Consider the following 18,439-nt stretch of genomic DNA (forward strand, 5'->3'; position numbering starts at 1 on the left):
AATTTAAGTCCCACAAAAAAAAGTTAAAAAAAAAAAAAAAAAAAAAGTCAAACCACAACAACCCACTTTCACTCCCAGCATATAAATGCTTTGAGTGTCACAGCAACACATTCACAATTACTCAATTAGTATACATGAATTAATGCTTCACTAAATGCAAGTTAAAGACTTCAGTGTTACAAGTATTTTATATATGAAGCTTTAAGGTCTTGTAAAGCATAAAATTTTTCATTAAAATAGCCTTTTATTTTGGTGTTCATGAGGCTTTCTAACAACTATATTCCTCAGAGCAGAAATAACGACAATACACTTCGATATTGTAAAGTATGTTAAAACAAATGAGCAAACAAAGGTTAAACTATCTTTGAACCACTGGAATATTGGAAATCACAGCTTAGGTTTAAGCATAACGAAATATTCAACCACTTGCACCTTGCTGATTCATCAAATAAAGCACAATATTTTGTTAAAACATAACATGAGTGTCTCTAACCCTCGAAGTATACATTCTTCTTTACTTCAATTTACATGCAGAGAAAAAGGTGCGATCCTCAAAAAAGGTGCCATGCATACACATGTAAAAGTTTTCAATAATTAAAAGTTGACTGACTTAAACAATAGTAATAATTATTCAAAACCATCAAAGAGCATTTCATTGGTCTGGTTTTACCCACTCCTGCTGTTAGAGACCACAACTATTGTTTTAAATCTTCAGTTCACTTGTGTTGCTATTATTTATACTTGATTTATGTGTTTCTGCTATCTTTGTTATTTTTAGCTGATGGAATTTACTTTATTTCTTCACCTCAATATCTTAAGGGCAACAGAAGCAATACAGACTGGAAAGAGCAGCTTCGTTGTTAAAAACGTGGTCTTCCTTTTGTAAGCCCGAGATTTTATTTTATTTCCAAACACACATGAACATTATGCTGACAATTACTAATTTTAATATATTAAAATCAGTGTAACTACACTCATAGTTAATGTTCTGTCCCGTAAGGTCTGAGGAATCATCCTCAAATATTTTGCATGAGTGACAAAAATGAGTGTTTGAAATTAGTTCTATGAATTAATTGAAAAGGTAAAAAAGCTTTTAATCTGGCAAACCCACATTATAGAATGCAATATGCCACTAAGCAATCATCCAGACCCTAAGAAAAATTGTCTTTTCGCAGCACCATATGATATAAATCATCTTTGTTAGCCAGAATGAATTCCCAATCAAAATTTGGTGCTCATTCTCATCTTCTCATATCTGGACCACAAGCTCCTATATAAACTTTTTCATGGCTCCTTCAGGAAGTATGTGACCATGATGGGAAGGTCACAAACTGTTTTTCCACCCATGTTCAAGTGAAAGGCTTTTTAAAAATTTCCTCAGACTGTTAGAGAAGTGCTTGAATCTGGCACCCTCCCTCAGCCAGGAGAAACACTTAATTTCTTGCAGGATTGCTTAAGTTGCAAAAAGGTTCCCTGAGAGAAATAGTTTGTTATTACAAAAGACAGTTATTTCCATAAGAGCAATCACACACAGGGGGTTAGCTATTGCAAGGCTTAGATTGTATCTGCCCATTTCCTATTGAAAAGAAAAATAAAACAAAACACTCAAACCTTTTGCTGCTTCTATGGATTAAACATGCAGAATTTTTGTTTTTCAATTCACTAGAGCTTTTTTCTGGGGTAGAAGCTTTTCTCCCCAACACTTTGCTGTATGTAGAGTGTGACATATATTCTAACTCCCATCCGACCATGCAGACTTAGGGGCAAATATCAAAATGTATTTAGATATGTAATGATGAAGAGCAGTGTCAGCTTAGATTTGCAAAAAGTGTAAGGCTATGCACCAAAGCCCTATGGAAAGCAAAAGGGAGAGACACCAAATTCACTGATAGCTTTGGGTAAACAGCAGTAGTTCACAATCTGCATCTCAAAAATCTAAATCTCTCCAAATTTGGAAATTAGTGTCTAAATTCTAATATGTCATACCTAAAACCTGAGCACTGATTTTAGATGCAGAAACACAGCCCCTAAAAATCATCTCAGGCAAGGATGACCAGGAATCACATGCAGACCTCTTACTGTGCAGTTCTGTGTAAGACTCCCCTGTTCTTTTCTTTGTTATCATTTACTCATCTTCCTCTACTGAAATAGACATTTAGCATCCTAGCATTATTTCAAATTCAGCCACAACAGAAAAAGAAACACGTGCACAGGACAAATGCCAAGAATCGGATATAATCACCTCAAAAGTAGAAGATCACTAAGGCACAGAAAAGCTGAAGCTTTGCAGGCTTGGACAGCCCCAAAGTAACAGGACACCAGCAACACAAACCAACCTATGTCTTACAATAGTCAACTTTTTTGTGCCAGAATCAGCAGTTATATCATAAATAAAATAATTAAAAATCCTGTTCTTTATTACTATCTTTTCTCATCCCTCTTAAAATCAAAAAATGCAAGGTACAGATTATTTCTCCAAGAAGCCCCACCCACCTGCCATCACAGTTGTTCTTTACAAGGTATGTGGGAAAAAATAAATGATATCCTGTTCAAATTCTCATGATTAAGTGTTTCTCAGAGATGAGTCATAAGTCATAGTGCACATCTAGTGTACAGTTTAGTTAATTAGCATGACATATACTTATTTTAATCACAATACTGGAACTATACAATGCCAAAAAAGGTGCAAGGTTTTTCTAAAACAATGCTAGGAAAATACAGAGGGAGAAAAATCAAGAGCAATCTGAAATTTTATTGCCAGCGTCCTTTTTATGCTTTATTGTTGCAGCCTAAGGAGTGTCATATTGGTGCAATCAGAGCCAAAGAGCTGCAAAATCCTGCTGTGCCATTTCTAAGACCAATTTCACCTCCACCCTCTCCAAAAAGGAAAGCCACAATTAAATCCATGGACAGTGCTAGATAATATATATTTATTTATTTAAAGTTCTGTCACAACAGCCCTGAACTGATCTTTCTGAAGTCAGTGTCACTGGTCACCAGGTGAATACATACCAGTGATGCCAATACTTACACTATAGTCTATTGCTTGAAAACTGGTTTAAAGTGTCGCTGTTATGACAATTAAATTGCCTTAGTGTAGCAATCCATCTCCTAATTCAACAGTGTCATCATTACCAATCTATTAACGTCTCTCTAACAGACGTTCACTAAAATAAAAATTTGTAACAATAAAAATTTTAAACTCTTTAGCTCACAAGCTAAAACATTAATTCTCAGAAATGATGCAACAATGGTCCCCTCCAAAAACACAACCTGGCCTCCATGAATAGACAACAGAAACCTACTAGACATACTTTAAAATTTGATCCTCATCAAAAGATTATACTGACTTCTTGCACTACTAGTTTTAAATTAGGGAAATGTTTGCAAGAGCTGGGTATCTCACACTCACATCAACTTCTTTAAGCCTCTTCCTTACGTTACACATATGTATACCACACGCATATTTACAGTAGACTGTTCACAGCATACATAGGCACAAGCATGCACAACTGTGTCACCATATTTTCTGTTCAGAAAAACAAATGCTACCAGCAACACTGAGACATTAGCAATAGAATTACTTGGAAAATACAGCACTGTGGTGGGTCCAGTTAAGCTGCAGAGGAATATAATTTTCTGCAACTTTCATGCAAACAAAAATATCCTACAAATAAGGATGGCTAAGTTCTCTAGCTAAGAACTGTCTATGCAAGCTCATAACATTTTTGTTTGTTTTTGTAGAAAATCCTGTAGCCTAGATTACAATTCTAGTGCTAGTCAGGACTATGGCCCCTTACAAACCCTTCAAAGATTAGTTCCACAGTATTCAAGACTATTACCAAGGAAGGGATGGTGTGATTCAAAGTTAAATTGTCCCCAGGGAATTTGAACATTTGAACAAGGTCAAAGTTGTAAAATCTGAGTGGATAGTATAATGCCACTTTGCTTAGTCAATTTTAGGAGAACCTCACAAGGAGGGACAGCCATTTTGATGCTAAACTGTGTCTTGTGATAGCCAGCATAGTAAAAAGACCATTCTGTTATACTTCTGAGAGTTATGTGGATTCACACAGAAAGTACTGGATGATGTCTCACGTGTTCCACTATTCCAGACCTCTATTCTCAAGAGTCTCTTTAGCTGTGTCCTTTCACTAGTCCCTCCAGCACATATCCAGGGCACAGACACTGCATGAATCCTTTATATAGAGTAATAAAAGGGTCCAGCTGCTTTAAGTACTGAGCACTGATGCTGGTCATCCCCAAACACCATATCATTTCCTCTCTTACCAGTATTCTTGGTATAACCATATTCATGGATGTTCTTCAGGAACAATTGCTGGTCAAACCTATGCAGAAACACAACCTTTGCTAACAGTTTCTAAATAATATTATTCTATATATCTCTATAAAAATGCTATGCTAACATATAACTGTCCAAACTAACCTATGCATATTTCCTATCTCACCAATAAAATATTTTTTGCATATAGTTTCAAGTATACAAGAGAATCTGGGATTTCTTTCCGAAACCTTTTTCTCTGCCAGCAGTTCTTTTTACTAGTCACACACTCAAATATGGTGACTTTATAACAAAAGTAACCACTCTTGTTCTCTCTCTCAGTGCTTTCCAAGTTGCTACGCCATTTTCTTTCAAGAAGTTTGTACTTCATCTTTTCAAATTTTTAGCCACCCAGAAGAGTTGCAGGAGAGCTTTCCATGACAATGACCTTCTGTGATTACAGCTTTTGGAAGTTCTTGGAAGCAAAGAAACAAACTATAGAGCAATCAGCTTTACACTCAAATATTTTTGAAATACGTACATAGAGAATATCAGAAATATCACACAGAATTCCAGACCACCACACAGAAAGACCCAAAACTATCATTCAAGTTTTCTGCCAACTAACCATCTGTCGTGCAGGTGCTACAATCAACCTAACATTAAAACAGCCGGATAGCATTTCTACCAAAGTCATAAATGAGCAAGGTACCTATATTTATTCCTATTTGAAACATTTACTTCAATTAAATTTATCACAAACATGATGTAGCAATCACAAGCTATTCCACAGGTAAATAGCCTTGAAGCAGAAGTTACCAATTCTCCTCTGAATGCAGTGTGAAAAGATCTTTGCCACCTGAACGCTTTTCCATTAGAATGTACTAGGTCTTCAAGGTTGGATAACCACAAAAATAGCTTGCAATATGCAAGTATACATCTTCCCCTTCTCTATGTGCAAGAGGATGTCACACACAGTCATTCGTATGCCACATTCTGGCCTGAACCCTATCTGGTAGGGAGATAGGGCCTTGAGATAAGGCCTTATTCACTGACTTTAAAAACGTTTTGCTCAAGAAAGAAAAGGTGCAGCACAAGTGGTAATTAACTAAATCCATACATCTCATGGAGAGCTTCCTGCATACTGAATACTTGGAAAAAAACCCACATTCTGCCTACTGGATCAGCATTAGTTTTCTCTGTGTAACCGGAGTTGCCAGTGCTCATAAGGGTATTTCAGAAAGCCAATTGTTCCAAGGCTGCAGATTTGAAGACCAGGTTTCAATGTTGTTGTGAGAAAAAGGAGAAATGTTTCTATTCCTGCAATCAAATTAAATTTCTGGTTCTCTAGAGAGATCTACCCTGAAACTATATGTCCTTTCCTTCAAAGTTTGGTTTTTGTTCGGATTTTTTTTTTTAACACTATTCTGCCAAAGTGTTGCTCAGGGTTCCCAAGGCAACACAAAGACAATCAAGAATAAAGCAGCAGCTCACCATTTTTTTAAAAAAGTTCTGACACCTGGAGTTAAACTGGTCCAAGCATTGCTGTAGAACAAGATAAGAAATCATCTGGACTGAAGACTACCTCCCTCTTCCATAGATGTTTGGCATTAGGCATTCACATTACTGAATTTTTACTTCAGGTACACTTTATTCTAGAAGATTTTTGGCTCATCAGGTGCTGCGGTTCTCTAACAAACCACACTCAGATTTAGCCAAATCTGCAACTGTGGGATGGAGAGCTCAGAAGCGTATGCGGGAAGACTGCTATGCCATTTCAGCTTAGATCTTTTTTTTAGGGGAGATAGGAATCTGTGCATAACAGGAGACAATTTACATCTTTAATGTATTCATTCAATCTAAACATCAAGTCCCCAACACTTAACATAATGAGATTCTGGCCAGACTGAGACTTTTAGGTCTTCAAGCACTTCAGGACAATGTAGGAACAAGCACAAAGGCAAAATAAATTACAATCTACAGTTTGGGGGTAAAACAAATCCGTAACTGTTAGGCATTATGATGAGACCTCTGTGAAGACATATTATACCAGAAGTACTTATTGGTACATTCTTCAGTTGAGGTACTTGATCCATGCTGTTTTCAAAGACTCAGGAACATATAATCCCTTAGCTCTGAACCACACTGATAACTCCTCTTTCCCAGGTCCAGATTTCCCACTCCATGGCTTGAAATATTTTGGTTTTCCTCTAAACCATTCAAAACCTTGACCAAGGTTCAATGTCTGCATTCTACATCTACATTCAACACCATTATTCTAAATCAATTTTGATATCAGTTCTTCAGAAGCATACAGAATGTATGTTAAGTGGATGACCAGCTCACTGACTAAGTAAAGAAATGGGGCTTTTACTTCAGAGAATCACAGATCTGGTTCGTTATTGGACTTGTCTATTTTGAAGTGAGGCAGTGAACACCATCTAATTTTCAGCATACAGATATATATATATTTGACAAACTATCACTGCTGCCCTTTTGAGTAGTTTTAACAAATACTAAAAAGACTGAAATGTAAAGGAAATGTCTATACTATATAATCCCACTGTAACACCAGCCATGATCAGCACAGTGAAAAAACATGAAGCCTCACACTACTATAACACACACAGAAGAATAAATCTAGAAGTGTCCTGACTGATTCTTAGTATCTAGTGAACACACTTAAAAGGAAAAATGACGCTTTCCATTACAAGGTGATTGCAGTTGTGAGTCCTCCCCCAAAACCAACTTCCTACCTACCACTTTCAGCCATCCATTGTGTCTGTTGAAGAAACTAAGGTGATGTTTCCCAAAGTAAATCAGACTTTTGTAAAAACAAACATACTATACACATGAAAAAAGCACATTAGAGACATGTAATCACTGCATCACTGTATCACTGCACAATGTTGATAACTATACTCTATGTATTTCACCTACATAGACTACATTTTTAAATGTTTTTAACAGATTACACATTACAGAAAAGTTGAGGTATAATGCTAGGAAACTTTTAAAAATAGTAATATTTAAATTTGCTTCTTCCACATCTAGTAGAAAAGCTGGTAGTGGCCTAACTGTAACTGAAATGCACAATCACTATTTAAAGGAAAAATACTGGATTATTATTCTAAGTATTTATCTGATTTAGAGATAAGCTTTCACATTTGTACAGTGTATCCAGACATTATGTTAGGAAGGGGCAAATGTTACTTACACTTACAACGCCACACAATAAGTGAACCATGTAAAAGGAGTAGAAAGCTCTTATCAGAACCATCAAAACAGGATCTGGATCAAAATGAAGCCAAAATAAAAGGAGACAAATAGCAAAGAGTACGGTAATATTAAGAGATACCCACGAAAGCACTCATGAGTTTTAAAGTTATTCCAGTTTTCACAGGGGTCAGTTTGGCTTTCTGTTTGTTTTCATATCTCTCTCTCTCCATATGTATATATTTATGTATACATGGTAATACTCCACCAATTGAAGTTTTGTTTCAGATCAGTATTCTTTGCTCACCTGTGTCCTTTCTTTACTGCTACTGTCATGTACTATATTTCATTATTCTACTAAATGTGCATTTTTTTAAAGAATTCTACAGAGAAATCATTCATTAAAAGCAACGTTTCAGGTTCAAAGAGACCTTTTTCAAATATGGTATCCACGTTGAAGAGAGGAATCTGGAAGGTCTCTGTGTTTCTAAAGACTGCTGTACTCCTTAGGGCTCAAAAGTTAATGATGGACAGTGGTTACTTTTATTTTTCTGGGCAGTTCGTACACGTTAGGTGTTTTACAAGCATTTCTGCAACTCCTCTGTTAAATTATTGGCAGCACACTACAAAACGTAGACATTATTTCTATAACCTGGGTAGCTCAATACTCTAAAAGCTCTAACTTCATAGTTTGAAGATCGAATTTAAAAAATCCCAGGATAGATCAAAATCCTTCTTATCATGTTATCATTGACTTTGAGAGCTTACTCGTTTGACAATAGTATTTTAAGTATGTCTCCAAGACCAGCAGAAACTCTTTAAAGAATACTACTGACAAAATAATTTTTTCCCTCCAATTTTGTTCACTGAGTTCTTATTCAATACACCTGCCCTCCTTTTCCTAAGTGCAAAGCTCCTCCTTGACACACCCCACAAAAGACAAATATACTCACATGCTTTGGGGTTTTATGGCCAAAATTGCATTTCATGCCTTGTAGCAGGAGATACGCTGCACCAGACATAGCATTACCCACAGCATCAGCAAAAATGTTCTTGTACATTCTTCATCAAAGCATGCCCAGTTCAGATTTTACTGTGGCAGCAAACAATAAAACCAGTTACTCAAATCCAGTCCACAGAATCCTGGCATTAACCAGAAATCTGGCCAAATACCTAGTAGAGTAATGATCGTCGCTGCTCAAGAGACGCTCTTGGCAAATTTCCAGGGCCCCAAGAATAAAAGTTACTCTGCTGATTTTTATTTATTTATAGAGTCAAAAATAAGTGCAGAAATCGTAGAAGCTGCAGTTATTTTTATTCTCCTCAGTAGGAGGATTTTGCTTTAGTAGGAGGTAAATTGCTCTCTGTTTACATTGTCTGTAATAAAAGCCTGCAGTTGAGCAGCCTTGTCCTCACTCTGCAATTACAAGGAGAGGGCTTTCATGGTCTGTTCTCTAAGACTCTGCAGGCCTCAGTTGGCCTTTTGGCCACAATTTGATCGCCCTTCACTTTTGCAAAACCATATATTACACATCTTCAAATCTCCAGAAGGGTCAAAGTATGGGAAAATTATTTAATAATCAAGTCCATGCCCAGCCCTTGCAGATAATTAGTTTTTACAGACCATTATCTATAAGCCTACAGACCAAGGGCTCTGATTCAGCAGAATACTATAGCAAATGCTGAAATATTTATTCTGAATAAACTTAAGCAGGCACTAACTTCAGGCATATGGAGAAGTGCCTGATTGGTTATGAATGGACTTCATACATTAAAGTATTTAGATGGATGGTTAAGACCTTGATTGGGACAGCATTTTATATGAATTTATACAGAGTTGGAACACCAAGAATACAGTGACTTGCTTTTACAGCTGTAGTCGCACAGCAGCAACAAAATTGTGCATATTACCAACTTCATTAAAATAGAGAAAGATAGTACATTTCTTGGTTGTTTTTTTTTTATTTTATTTTACTTTAATGTTTTAAGAGCTATTTAAAGTATAAAAAACTTAACAGCGTTTCACTGCACTCTCTATTCCACTAGAGGTCAGCCTGCAACAGAACCCCAAGCAAACACAGGAACTGCTGCACACTGGTAGCACTGACATTATTTTCTTTCTCTATTTTATCTATTAGAAAGATTTCTTCAGAGCCATAACTTAGATCTCTCACTAAAATGGAGCAACAGGAAGATATAATGGTGCATTTCATTTATGAATGACCTATAATAAATTACTATGAAGTATTCCAGGTGCCAAACGAGAGAATGCTTTGTCTGCACATGAACTATATTTCACATACTTTAATTTGGCTGACACATAAAACTCATTTGACATTTTGCAGGTATTTCTTTGAAAGGATATTTGGTTCTTGTTGAGCGTTAAGGTATGGAGGTGGGGTAACCTGGGTAACAGAAGGTCATTTCCGAGTAGATTGTTGTCCAAGATCAGCTCTTCCAAGTAACTGAATGTTTTCAGTCCTTCTAGTGACCTGCAAACGACAAAGGCAACAGGAAAAATGATACTCCACTAAATCAGGGAGGCCATTATGAGCTGAAATAAATATTTTAACCTTCCCTTTCAGGAGTGGGAATAGTTTTGGTTTGGGCCTGTCAGAAGAGTGAATGACAAGCATTAGTGGCAAGGGGAGTGCTGGCACTGCAACACATCCTTCACATGCTGGCAGGATGAAGGATGGGGGTCACTTAGTGAGTAGCCAGGATCCAAAACAAAAGGCTTCAGATATGGGGCCTGCAGGATGAATTTGTCAATGTCTTGTGCCTTCAGGCACCCAGCCTCGCCTGACCCTAACCTCCATTCCCAAGATAAATAACTCTGTCACAGTTCACCTTCATTCCCTGGACACAAATTTAAGTTGTCATCCATCATTTCTGCCAAGAAATATCATACCCCGCTAACAATAATAAATACAACTTCAAGTATCATTTCTTAGCAGTTACCTTACATGCAATAATAGGAAATAGAGAAGGGATTTTTTTTTTCCTTTTTATTAACCACTTAATTTTCTTCTTGAGTCCCTGCAAACAGAATAAAATGTTCTTTACAAAATAAAATGCAGAATTACTCCAGACAGAAAAGGCATTTGCTTTCTTTTCAGAACTTGCTGTCCCACTGTCAAGCCACAGGTCAGACTGCAGAGAGCAGCTTTAAAAAGGAGCATTTCACAACATGGAAGTGCAGATGATGGCTGGTAAATAAACAAGATTCTGGAGGTATTCATTCTTCTGATAGCAAAGTGAAAAAACCTAAAAAGAACACCTTGGTACCTTGTTAAGGCATCTATTCCAAACTTGATTCTTAATGCTTGCACATTCCAACAGGAAAAAAGCCCCACATATTAATCAACTAAGACACCTGGTATACGGAGCATACGCACAGACACGCATTCACAGCTCATTCACCTACCAGACACCTAAAGATATGCTGAGATTGCATGACTTGACAGCTGATCTACTATGCCTACCAGTGGGAAGATCATCACTGTATCTCCTGGCTGTTTTATAAAACGTGATTAATAAGGGAGATGCAGTCTATACGATTTATTCAGTTTCCAAAGACATTTATACTGAGGGGGTTTCCTCACCCTCCCCCCAGTTTTTGGCAAAGATCAAAATACACAGTCAAGGTCCCTGTTAGAAAGTTCTATAGGCACTACTACTGGGGGAAAATACAAATATTATTAGAAAGTATATGGGTTTCAAATTAGACAATTTAACATTCATCTGTCCAAGAAAAACAAGATACCGCTTTTGTAGATACAACTTACTGACCACTTATAAATCACAGTTAGAGGGTTCAAGCAACCAAAAGAAATCAAGCCCATGACCTTTACACTGGGAACTGTAAGCTGAACTATGAATATTCAAGTAACATTTGCACAACACTGAAACAGTGTATTTCAGTCCAAGGACTCCAAAGCACTCACAGTCTGTTGACTTGGCGTTCTGAAAGGGAGGTACAGCTATTACTAATGCCATTTTGATGCTGGGCAGCCAGACCTGAAGAAAATTTGCCATGGCTACACCCTCTGGCACAGCTATATATCGTTACAATGCATTGAGACTACAGTTTCTGAAGCTGAAAGAACAAAAGCCTCTATTATAAACATTATACTGAAACAACCACCACGGTAACAGTCACACTTTTTGCCTTTGCCTTTAACAAGCTGTTTTGGGAACACTCGATTCAGCCTCCCTACACTGCACACCACTGAGAGCTGCGTTAGCATGCTGTGCTAAGCTAGCTCGCTCAGCGAAGGGTCGCAAGCGACTTGGTTTTGCCAAAGTCAAGAAGAGAGATCAGCAGACATTTCAGACAGTGCTTTCCCCCCAGTACCTTTAAAAGGCAAAATAACCCAGAGGAAGTAACAGTGAGTTTATCAAGCTGTTGTGAGTTTTCATTTCAGTTTATTTGACAAACCTAGTTTACCAAATTCCCCTTAAATACTCTTTATTATATAAATAGTGGATTCTTTCCAAACCTCACATTTCAATGTAAGACTTTGACTTGCCAAAGGAGTTCAGAGAAGGCCACCTTCTTGTCAACACCACAGAGCCTTATGGGATGTTAATAGGTCCTTTGTGAAAAAACATTGCTTGGGCTCTGGTCAGTGTCAGCATCAAAATACACATTGTTCCTGAGTTATGTTACGCAAATATAATACTCTTATCATGAGAATCAGCAAATGGTTGGCAACTGGCAAGGAGAAGAAAGCGCACATCCAAAACTGCTGCAGGGGAGGCATAAAACAAAATGACAAGCCATGAAGTGGGACAAAAGGCCTTGAAACACTAGAGGGAGTTGCCTATTGAAACAGCCTTTCTTTCACAAGCCTGGGCTGAACACAAGGGTACTAGTTTCATAGACAGGCAGAGAAAATTGTGCGCAAATCTCCTTACACCTGTCTGGTTTTGATAATTTTCGCCATGTAATGTTATTAGCTGCTCAGTTAAAAAGGAGCCGTGTTACACAGGGGTTTGCTTATTAATTGTTGTTTTCATGTCATCAGAGCAGTGTGCACTTGGCGATTTAATCACCTAAATTCAGAGTCCAGGGAGCTGGGAGGGGTTGCCAGAGTACAGAGAAAGGGTGTAGTCGTTAACAGAAATTTACATCCCTGTGTTATTTTGCTATCCACAGAATTCTTATTTTTTCATCTTGGACAGAAGGAAAAAACTAGCACCAAAACATAACCAGTAAGACAGTTGGTAAAGAAACAAAAAAGGAAAAAACATGTTTGCTGTCAGTCAGTGATACTAGCTACTAAATTCAAGGCAACAATCTCTGCCTTTATAATATATAAGGAAATATTGCCCAGCAGTTGTACTCCACAAAATGTAGAAGTTTTAAGTACAATCCACACAAAAGGTTTTATGGTACAAATTTCAGCAAGTCCTGTAACTTCTATGTGCCTCGATTTCCCATCTGCAGATGGGCGATAACATCACTTACCCTAAGAAAGGATTGAAATGGTGAATTAGTACATAAAAGCATTTTTGAGAAGCTGAGGTAGAAATCAGTACCAAATACCAGCATTTTTCTTTTTAATGAGGGTGAGATAGTTATATTAATGTACTCCAAGTATTTCCTTATGAGCCCATTACAAAATAGGAAAGGAGTGTGTATATATACACAGCATAGCAAGAAGCACACAAACACCCTAAAAGAGACAAGTATAAAAAGATGGAAATCCCCCAAGAGAGAGAACCGGTCTAAAATTAAATCTGTGCAGTTTTCTCATAGTTCACAGCAGAAAAAAATGTCTCCCCATGTTGGTATATTAAAACAAACACACAATCTTACCACCACAATACAACCGGCACTGAAGGGGCAGTAGCAAGCAGTTGTTTTCCCCAGTTTCAGAAGGCTAATAAACATCACTAAGGTGTATTGCAGGTTGCTTTTCCCTGCTCTAATGACATGAAAGCTGCCCGTTATCTCACCCACAGGTACCATCTCAGTTACCTCATTGCAGGGCTCACACTCTGCTCCCAGAGGAGAGCAAGTGCTGCCAAGAGATTTCCATTGCAATTTCCAAAGTCACATCAAACCGACAAAACATCACAATGTATTCAGCGCCACCTCATTCAAACAGAAAAAACTTTAAGTTTCCACTGTAATTAACCCTATCCTCGTTAAGATAATTATGATCAAGCTCCCTGTCACAGCTAATATCACAGCATCATTGCCTATAGCTCACGCTTTGCCCTCATTAGCTTACAAAAACACTGTGCTAAACAGGAAACTGACTCCCTCTGCAAAACGACTTAAGATGTTCTGTAAGCAGACAGTAAATAATCCTTTAGAATACAAAGGTCTCAGAAATGTCAGTTTATCCGAGTCCTTCGGCTAATCAGCATGATTTCTTCCAGCTTTCTTTTCCATAATTCATTCATGGTCTGTAACAAAGTTTTAATCATAAAGGAATGTCATGGCAGAGATTTTTTTTTTTCCTTCTGTGTGTACACACGGCAATTGTCAACTACACTATTTCATACGGTCCCTCTGGCCTGACAGGGATTTGGTTACAATGAAACTAAAGAGCAGTTCTTAATTTTGGTAATATTTGACAATGAAAACACAAGATTTTAGCAATGAAAAAAAGCAGAAGCCTCTCAAGCCATGGACAAATGTCGGTGCTCTGCAGTTGTCCTTGTCCGGAAGAACAAGCTGTTCAGAAGCATATGCTGAAAAAGAGGTGTTCCTCATGTTTTACCCCACCCCGCCATTAATAAGGCAGCTGCCTCGTATGTAATGACTTTTTCCTCCTGTTTAACAAGAAAAGAGAGAGCAGTTAACAATATGTAAATGCGAGAGTTTGGCTTTAGCCTGGAAATTGATTTGCACTCTGTTGACAAGAGATAGCCATTACCAGAAGTTAAAGACAGAGCTGTTACAAAACAAGGGGTTTTTAAAATACCTTTTTTCTTACCTTTTATGTTTTAACAGATTACAGGAGAACAGATTCAACACGAGAACCCTACTACTAGATAATTTCAGTATTTAAAGAATAGAAATGTAATTTCTGTTTCTCCAGCACCTGCCAGCCAAGGACCACAAAGCATTTTTTTTTAAACATTAATGAATTACTCTTCAAAAACCTGCTGAGCTTAAAATTCCATTTTGTAGTAAAGCAGAGAGAGGTTAAGTGACTAACGAAAGGTGACCTCCAGCAATTTTCTAAGAGACAAGAAATAAAACCCAGAGCTCCTGGCTTCTAGTCCTTTGACTTAACCTCACCAAAACAAAACAAAGAGCAATAAATAAATGCTATATATATAAAAACATAAGATAGACACATGTGTAAGTTTAGATTTTGTATAATTCCCTCGGAATCATTTCAGGTTTACTTGCTTTGATTCCTGTTCAATTTTAAATTCCATTTAATCTGAAATAGAGCATACAAATAAAGGGGGAAACCCAAGCCATTTCCAATTCTGTTCTGATGGTGGAAGGGCTTTGGTGAATCTTCTGCGCAAAATCCCTCAGGCTGAGGCCTCTGACAAAGTTCTACTCTCAAACCTACTTTGGGGGTTTCTGCTCTAAACACCACCTCTCACCTGTGAGTACAGAAAAATAACTACCCAATGTTAAAGAAAATATAATGGCTAGAATTCAGGTCAAATTCCAGAAAAAAAAAAAAAAAAACCACCTCTCACTATTATAATCACAAAAATACTGCAAATCGAGGGTTTATGCATTTCTTGCACAGAGATAGCAATGGCAGATAAACTACAAGCAAAGTATCAAAAAAATTACCTCTGCACTATTCAAGCGTAATAGCTTTTCTTTTCTGCAGCCCTACTCAGTGTTTATACCCAGTTTTCTGCATGATGATACATCCAAAAAGAAAACAGAATGGAGTACGCAATGGACCATTCTGACATGCCTTTTGGACCAAAGCAGAACCAAAAAGAAAAAAAAAGGGCCAGATAAATCATCAAGTCATAAAACATGAATCATGAAATTCGGTTCAATGGAGAACAAGCTTACCAATGTTTCCAAAATATGAAATGCTTTGTTTTGTCTAATATCAGAGGGCATGTTAGTATTTTGCAGGCTATCTAGAGGTAGCATTTTGCATCACTTCCAGTCAATCTGTTTCCAGATTTCTGTTGCTAGATAGAAAATATCTGGAAGCCGCTCTTTGAATAAAACTTAAGGCAAGCCTGTGAATATGGTCAACAAAAGAGAAAACGGAAAGAAATGAAGGAGCAGAATCATTAAGTACCTGGGAAGAAAAGATCTCCATAAGAAGATATTAAACCTGTGTTATGAAGTGGATCTACAATTAGTTTCTGAGTCTTTTCATATAAAGGTCATGCTTAACTTTCAGACATACAATAAAATTAATATCCATCCCTCGTTTTCCCCCTTTCCTTATACACTGAAAGCATACAAGACTTCGTGGGACACCTTATTACCAAAAAAGATGGTACATACATACATACAGCTATGTAAGCACATTAAAATGGTTGGGATTCATGAAAACCCAGAATCTTCATCCGGTTTTTACAGTCTTGTTCTGAGTCTTACACAGCAAATTCCATTGCTTAATAAAGAAGCCCAAACTACTCAACTCCTCAAAGCCACTACCCACCCCCAAACCTCAAAGAAAACACAAACAGAAGTAGAGTCAATAAATACAAAGACAAAAAGAGATAAGAGGCCTTCTGAATTCGAAATGTTGAGTTCACAACATTTCAAACACTTTCCTGCCAGTTATAAAACAGAAATGCAGAATTTCTGGAGACAGATTTTGCTATTAAGTAGCAGCCCCTCAAAAGATGGAATTATCTGAAAAGCAGCAATGCAGATTTATCTCATCCATCTGTAGAAGCCCAGTTACTCATAACCTCTTACAGCCAGCGACAAAAGATGTGCACTTCCATCTTCACCAAGGTGAATCAGACCTTCAGGTGAGGCTCACCAAAGTACATACATTTGGGAGCGATGAACATAGCCTATTTGTCCAGAGACTTGCAATAAAATTAGAAGAAATTGCAACATTAAGGTAAAATAAACCATTACAGCTGTGCCCCATATGGGTGGATTATTTACCTGGTGAAATAAACTACAAATCCCAATTACAGTTTTCAGTAGCTCACAAAAACATATCAGAGTCAACCATTCAGTCATTTAACCACCATTCTCTCCTACCAAAACTCTAGTCAAAAAAAACCCCAATCCTAACTCTAACCATAAGGCAATCAGACTGACTGGAGGGGGGTTTGACTTCTTTTCTAATGAACCTCTTAAAGTCTCAGATTTCACTATGCGTATTTAATATAGAGCTACTCAAGAGGATACCCCATTAATACAGCTCAAGTTTTATCCTTCATGTCAGGCTTCTTTTTGCTGAAGTTTTTATATTTAGGATTCAACATGCCAAGATTTTGTATGATACTACTGTTACAATTTTGTGTAAATTTAAATAAAATGACAATCAGTGTAATGCTATAGCCTGTGGCAAGGCAGTTTTCACATAGGCCATATAAAATATTTTAAAATAATACAAAATGGATCAGAAACTGAGCTCTTAGTCACCTAATGATCAAATAAGCATCATATTACAAAATACAGTTTGCAAAACACAGCTAAAAATTACCAAGCAGAGAGCAAGTGACTGTATGCATTCATATTTTATCAAAGGGCATTCTGGAAAAACCACCACTGGGAAGTCCCTGCAGTTCAGTGGATGCATTACTTCAAGAGTATTCCTAAGCATGGACTTAAGCATCCTTCTGCTAAAATTTCTTGAAAGTATTCAGTGAAGAATAACAAGGTTAGAGGAGTTAAGAGAAAAATTTGGATGTGAGTCTCTCAATTCATTTGTCTTTTTCCCAATCTTAACACAGAATTCAGTCCTAATAAAACAAACTGCATTTTTTTTAAAAATGCAAACACTGCCATTTCCTGAACTTGAAAGAATTTGAGGAAGTATTAGTGATTAGAAATAGCAAAAGAACAAGCCAGAGTTTACAAAATATAAACCTATCTGTTTAAAAAAAAAACACAACCCAAAAAACCAACCCTAAAACCCTATGATGTATTTATTCTTAAAAGCCCCTCTCAGCTCCATGTGCCAAGTTGAGACCCTATTTATAAACCCTTTAAAAAACAGTATTATAATGGAAATATGAGCAAATTCAAGTGCAAAGGCAGTGTCATAATGAAAGCTTTACTGTATCTTGGATCAATCTGTCACTCTGCAATTCAGATAGCAACCTGACCCCTCCCCTTTTTGCACAGAGGAAGGGGGAGTAACAAGCCTGTAGAGTGAGTAGAGTAAAGCCCATTTCGACTACCAGAGTTCAGTGAGAAGGGAGAAAAGTAATTTTTCTCCCATCTTCCACAACAACCAAGGCTGAGGATTGACAAGCAAATTGACGCACTGCTCAGAGGGCAAAAGATAAATGTTTGATGAATTGGCCATTGCTGGAGGAGTGATGGGCTTCATATGTGCATAATGGACTAGCTGCCGTTCAATTCAGATTGCCTGCCAAGATAAGAAACCATAATGAATGGACCAAGCACAGCCTGTGCCATAAGAAAGTATAATCTGGCTAGTTTTAATAAACTTAATAAAAAAGATGAAGCAGAGAGAGGCAAGGGGACTGGCCTTTGTGACCAGCTACAAGAGGTGAGAACGACTAATAGACTGCTCAAGCATAATAGCAGAGAATTGTTAATGGACATAACACCGAATCCCTCGATGTTAAAAAATATCTTTAGAACAACTTACAATCACAGGGATCTACATACGCACATACCACAGACACTGTAGTACTTCTAACAGAGCATATAACTGGCTTGGTTGGGTTTTTTTTTCCTGCTACCTGCCCTGCTTTGCCTCCCTAACCTCTATTATCCCCACTGCGTGGCACCTTAATCTGTACCCAAATCCACACAACACACAA

The 18,439-nt window shown here is 37.4% G+C and overlaps 1 protein-coding gene across 1 annotated transcript in view; it reads right to left on the bottom strand.

The window, feature by feature from the left end:
• The window catches only part of LRMDA (leucine rich melanocyte differentiation associated), a 678,070-nt gene that overhangs the window by 293,945 nt on the left and 365,686 nt on the right, over nt 1-18,439 (bottom strand). The window contains exon 3 of the mRNA XM_009641864.2: nt 9,864-9,990. Within this exon, the coding sequence (XP_009640159.1) occupies nt 9,864-9,990 (127 nt within the window). The remainder of the gene's footprint in view (nt 1-9,863; nt 9,991-18,439) is intronic.

Source organism: Egretta garzetta, unplaced genomic scaffold, assembly GCF_000687185.1.
Source record: "Egretta garzetta isolate BGI_Z169 unplaced genomic scaffold, ASM68718v1 scaffold56, whole genome shotgun sequence".
Taxonomy (NCBI): domain Eukaryota; kingdom Metazoa; phylum Chordata; class Aves; order Pelecaniformes; family Ardeidae; genus Egretta; species Egretta garzetta.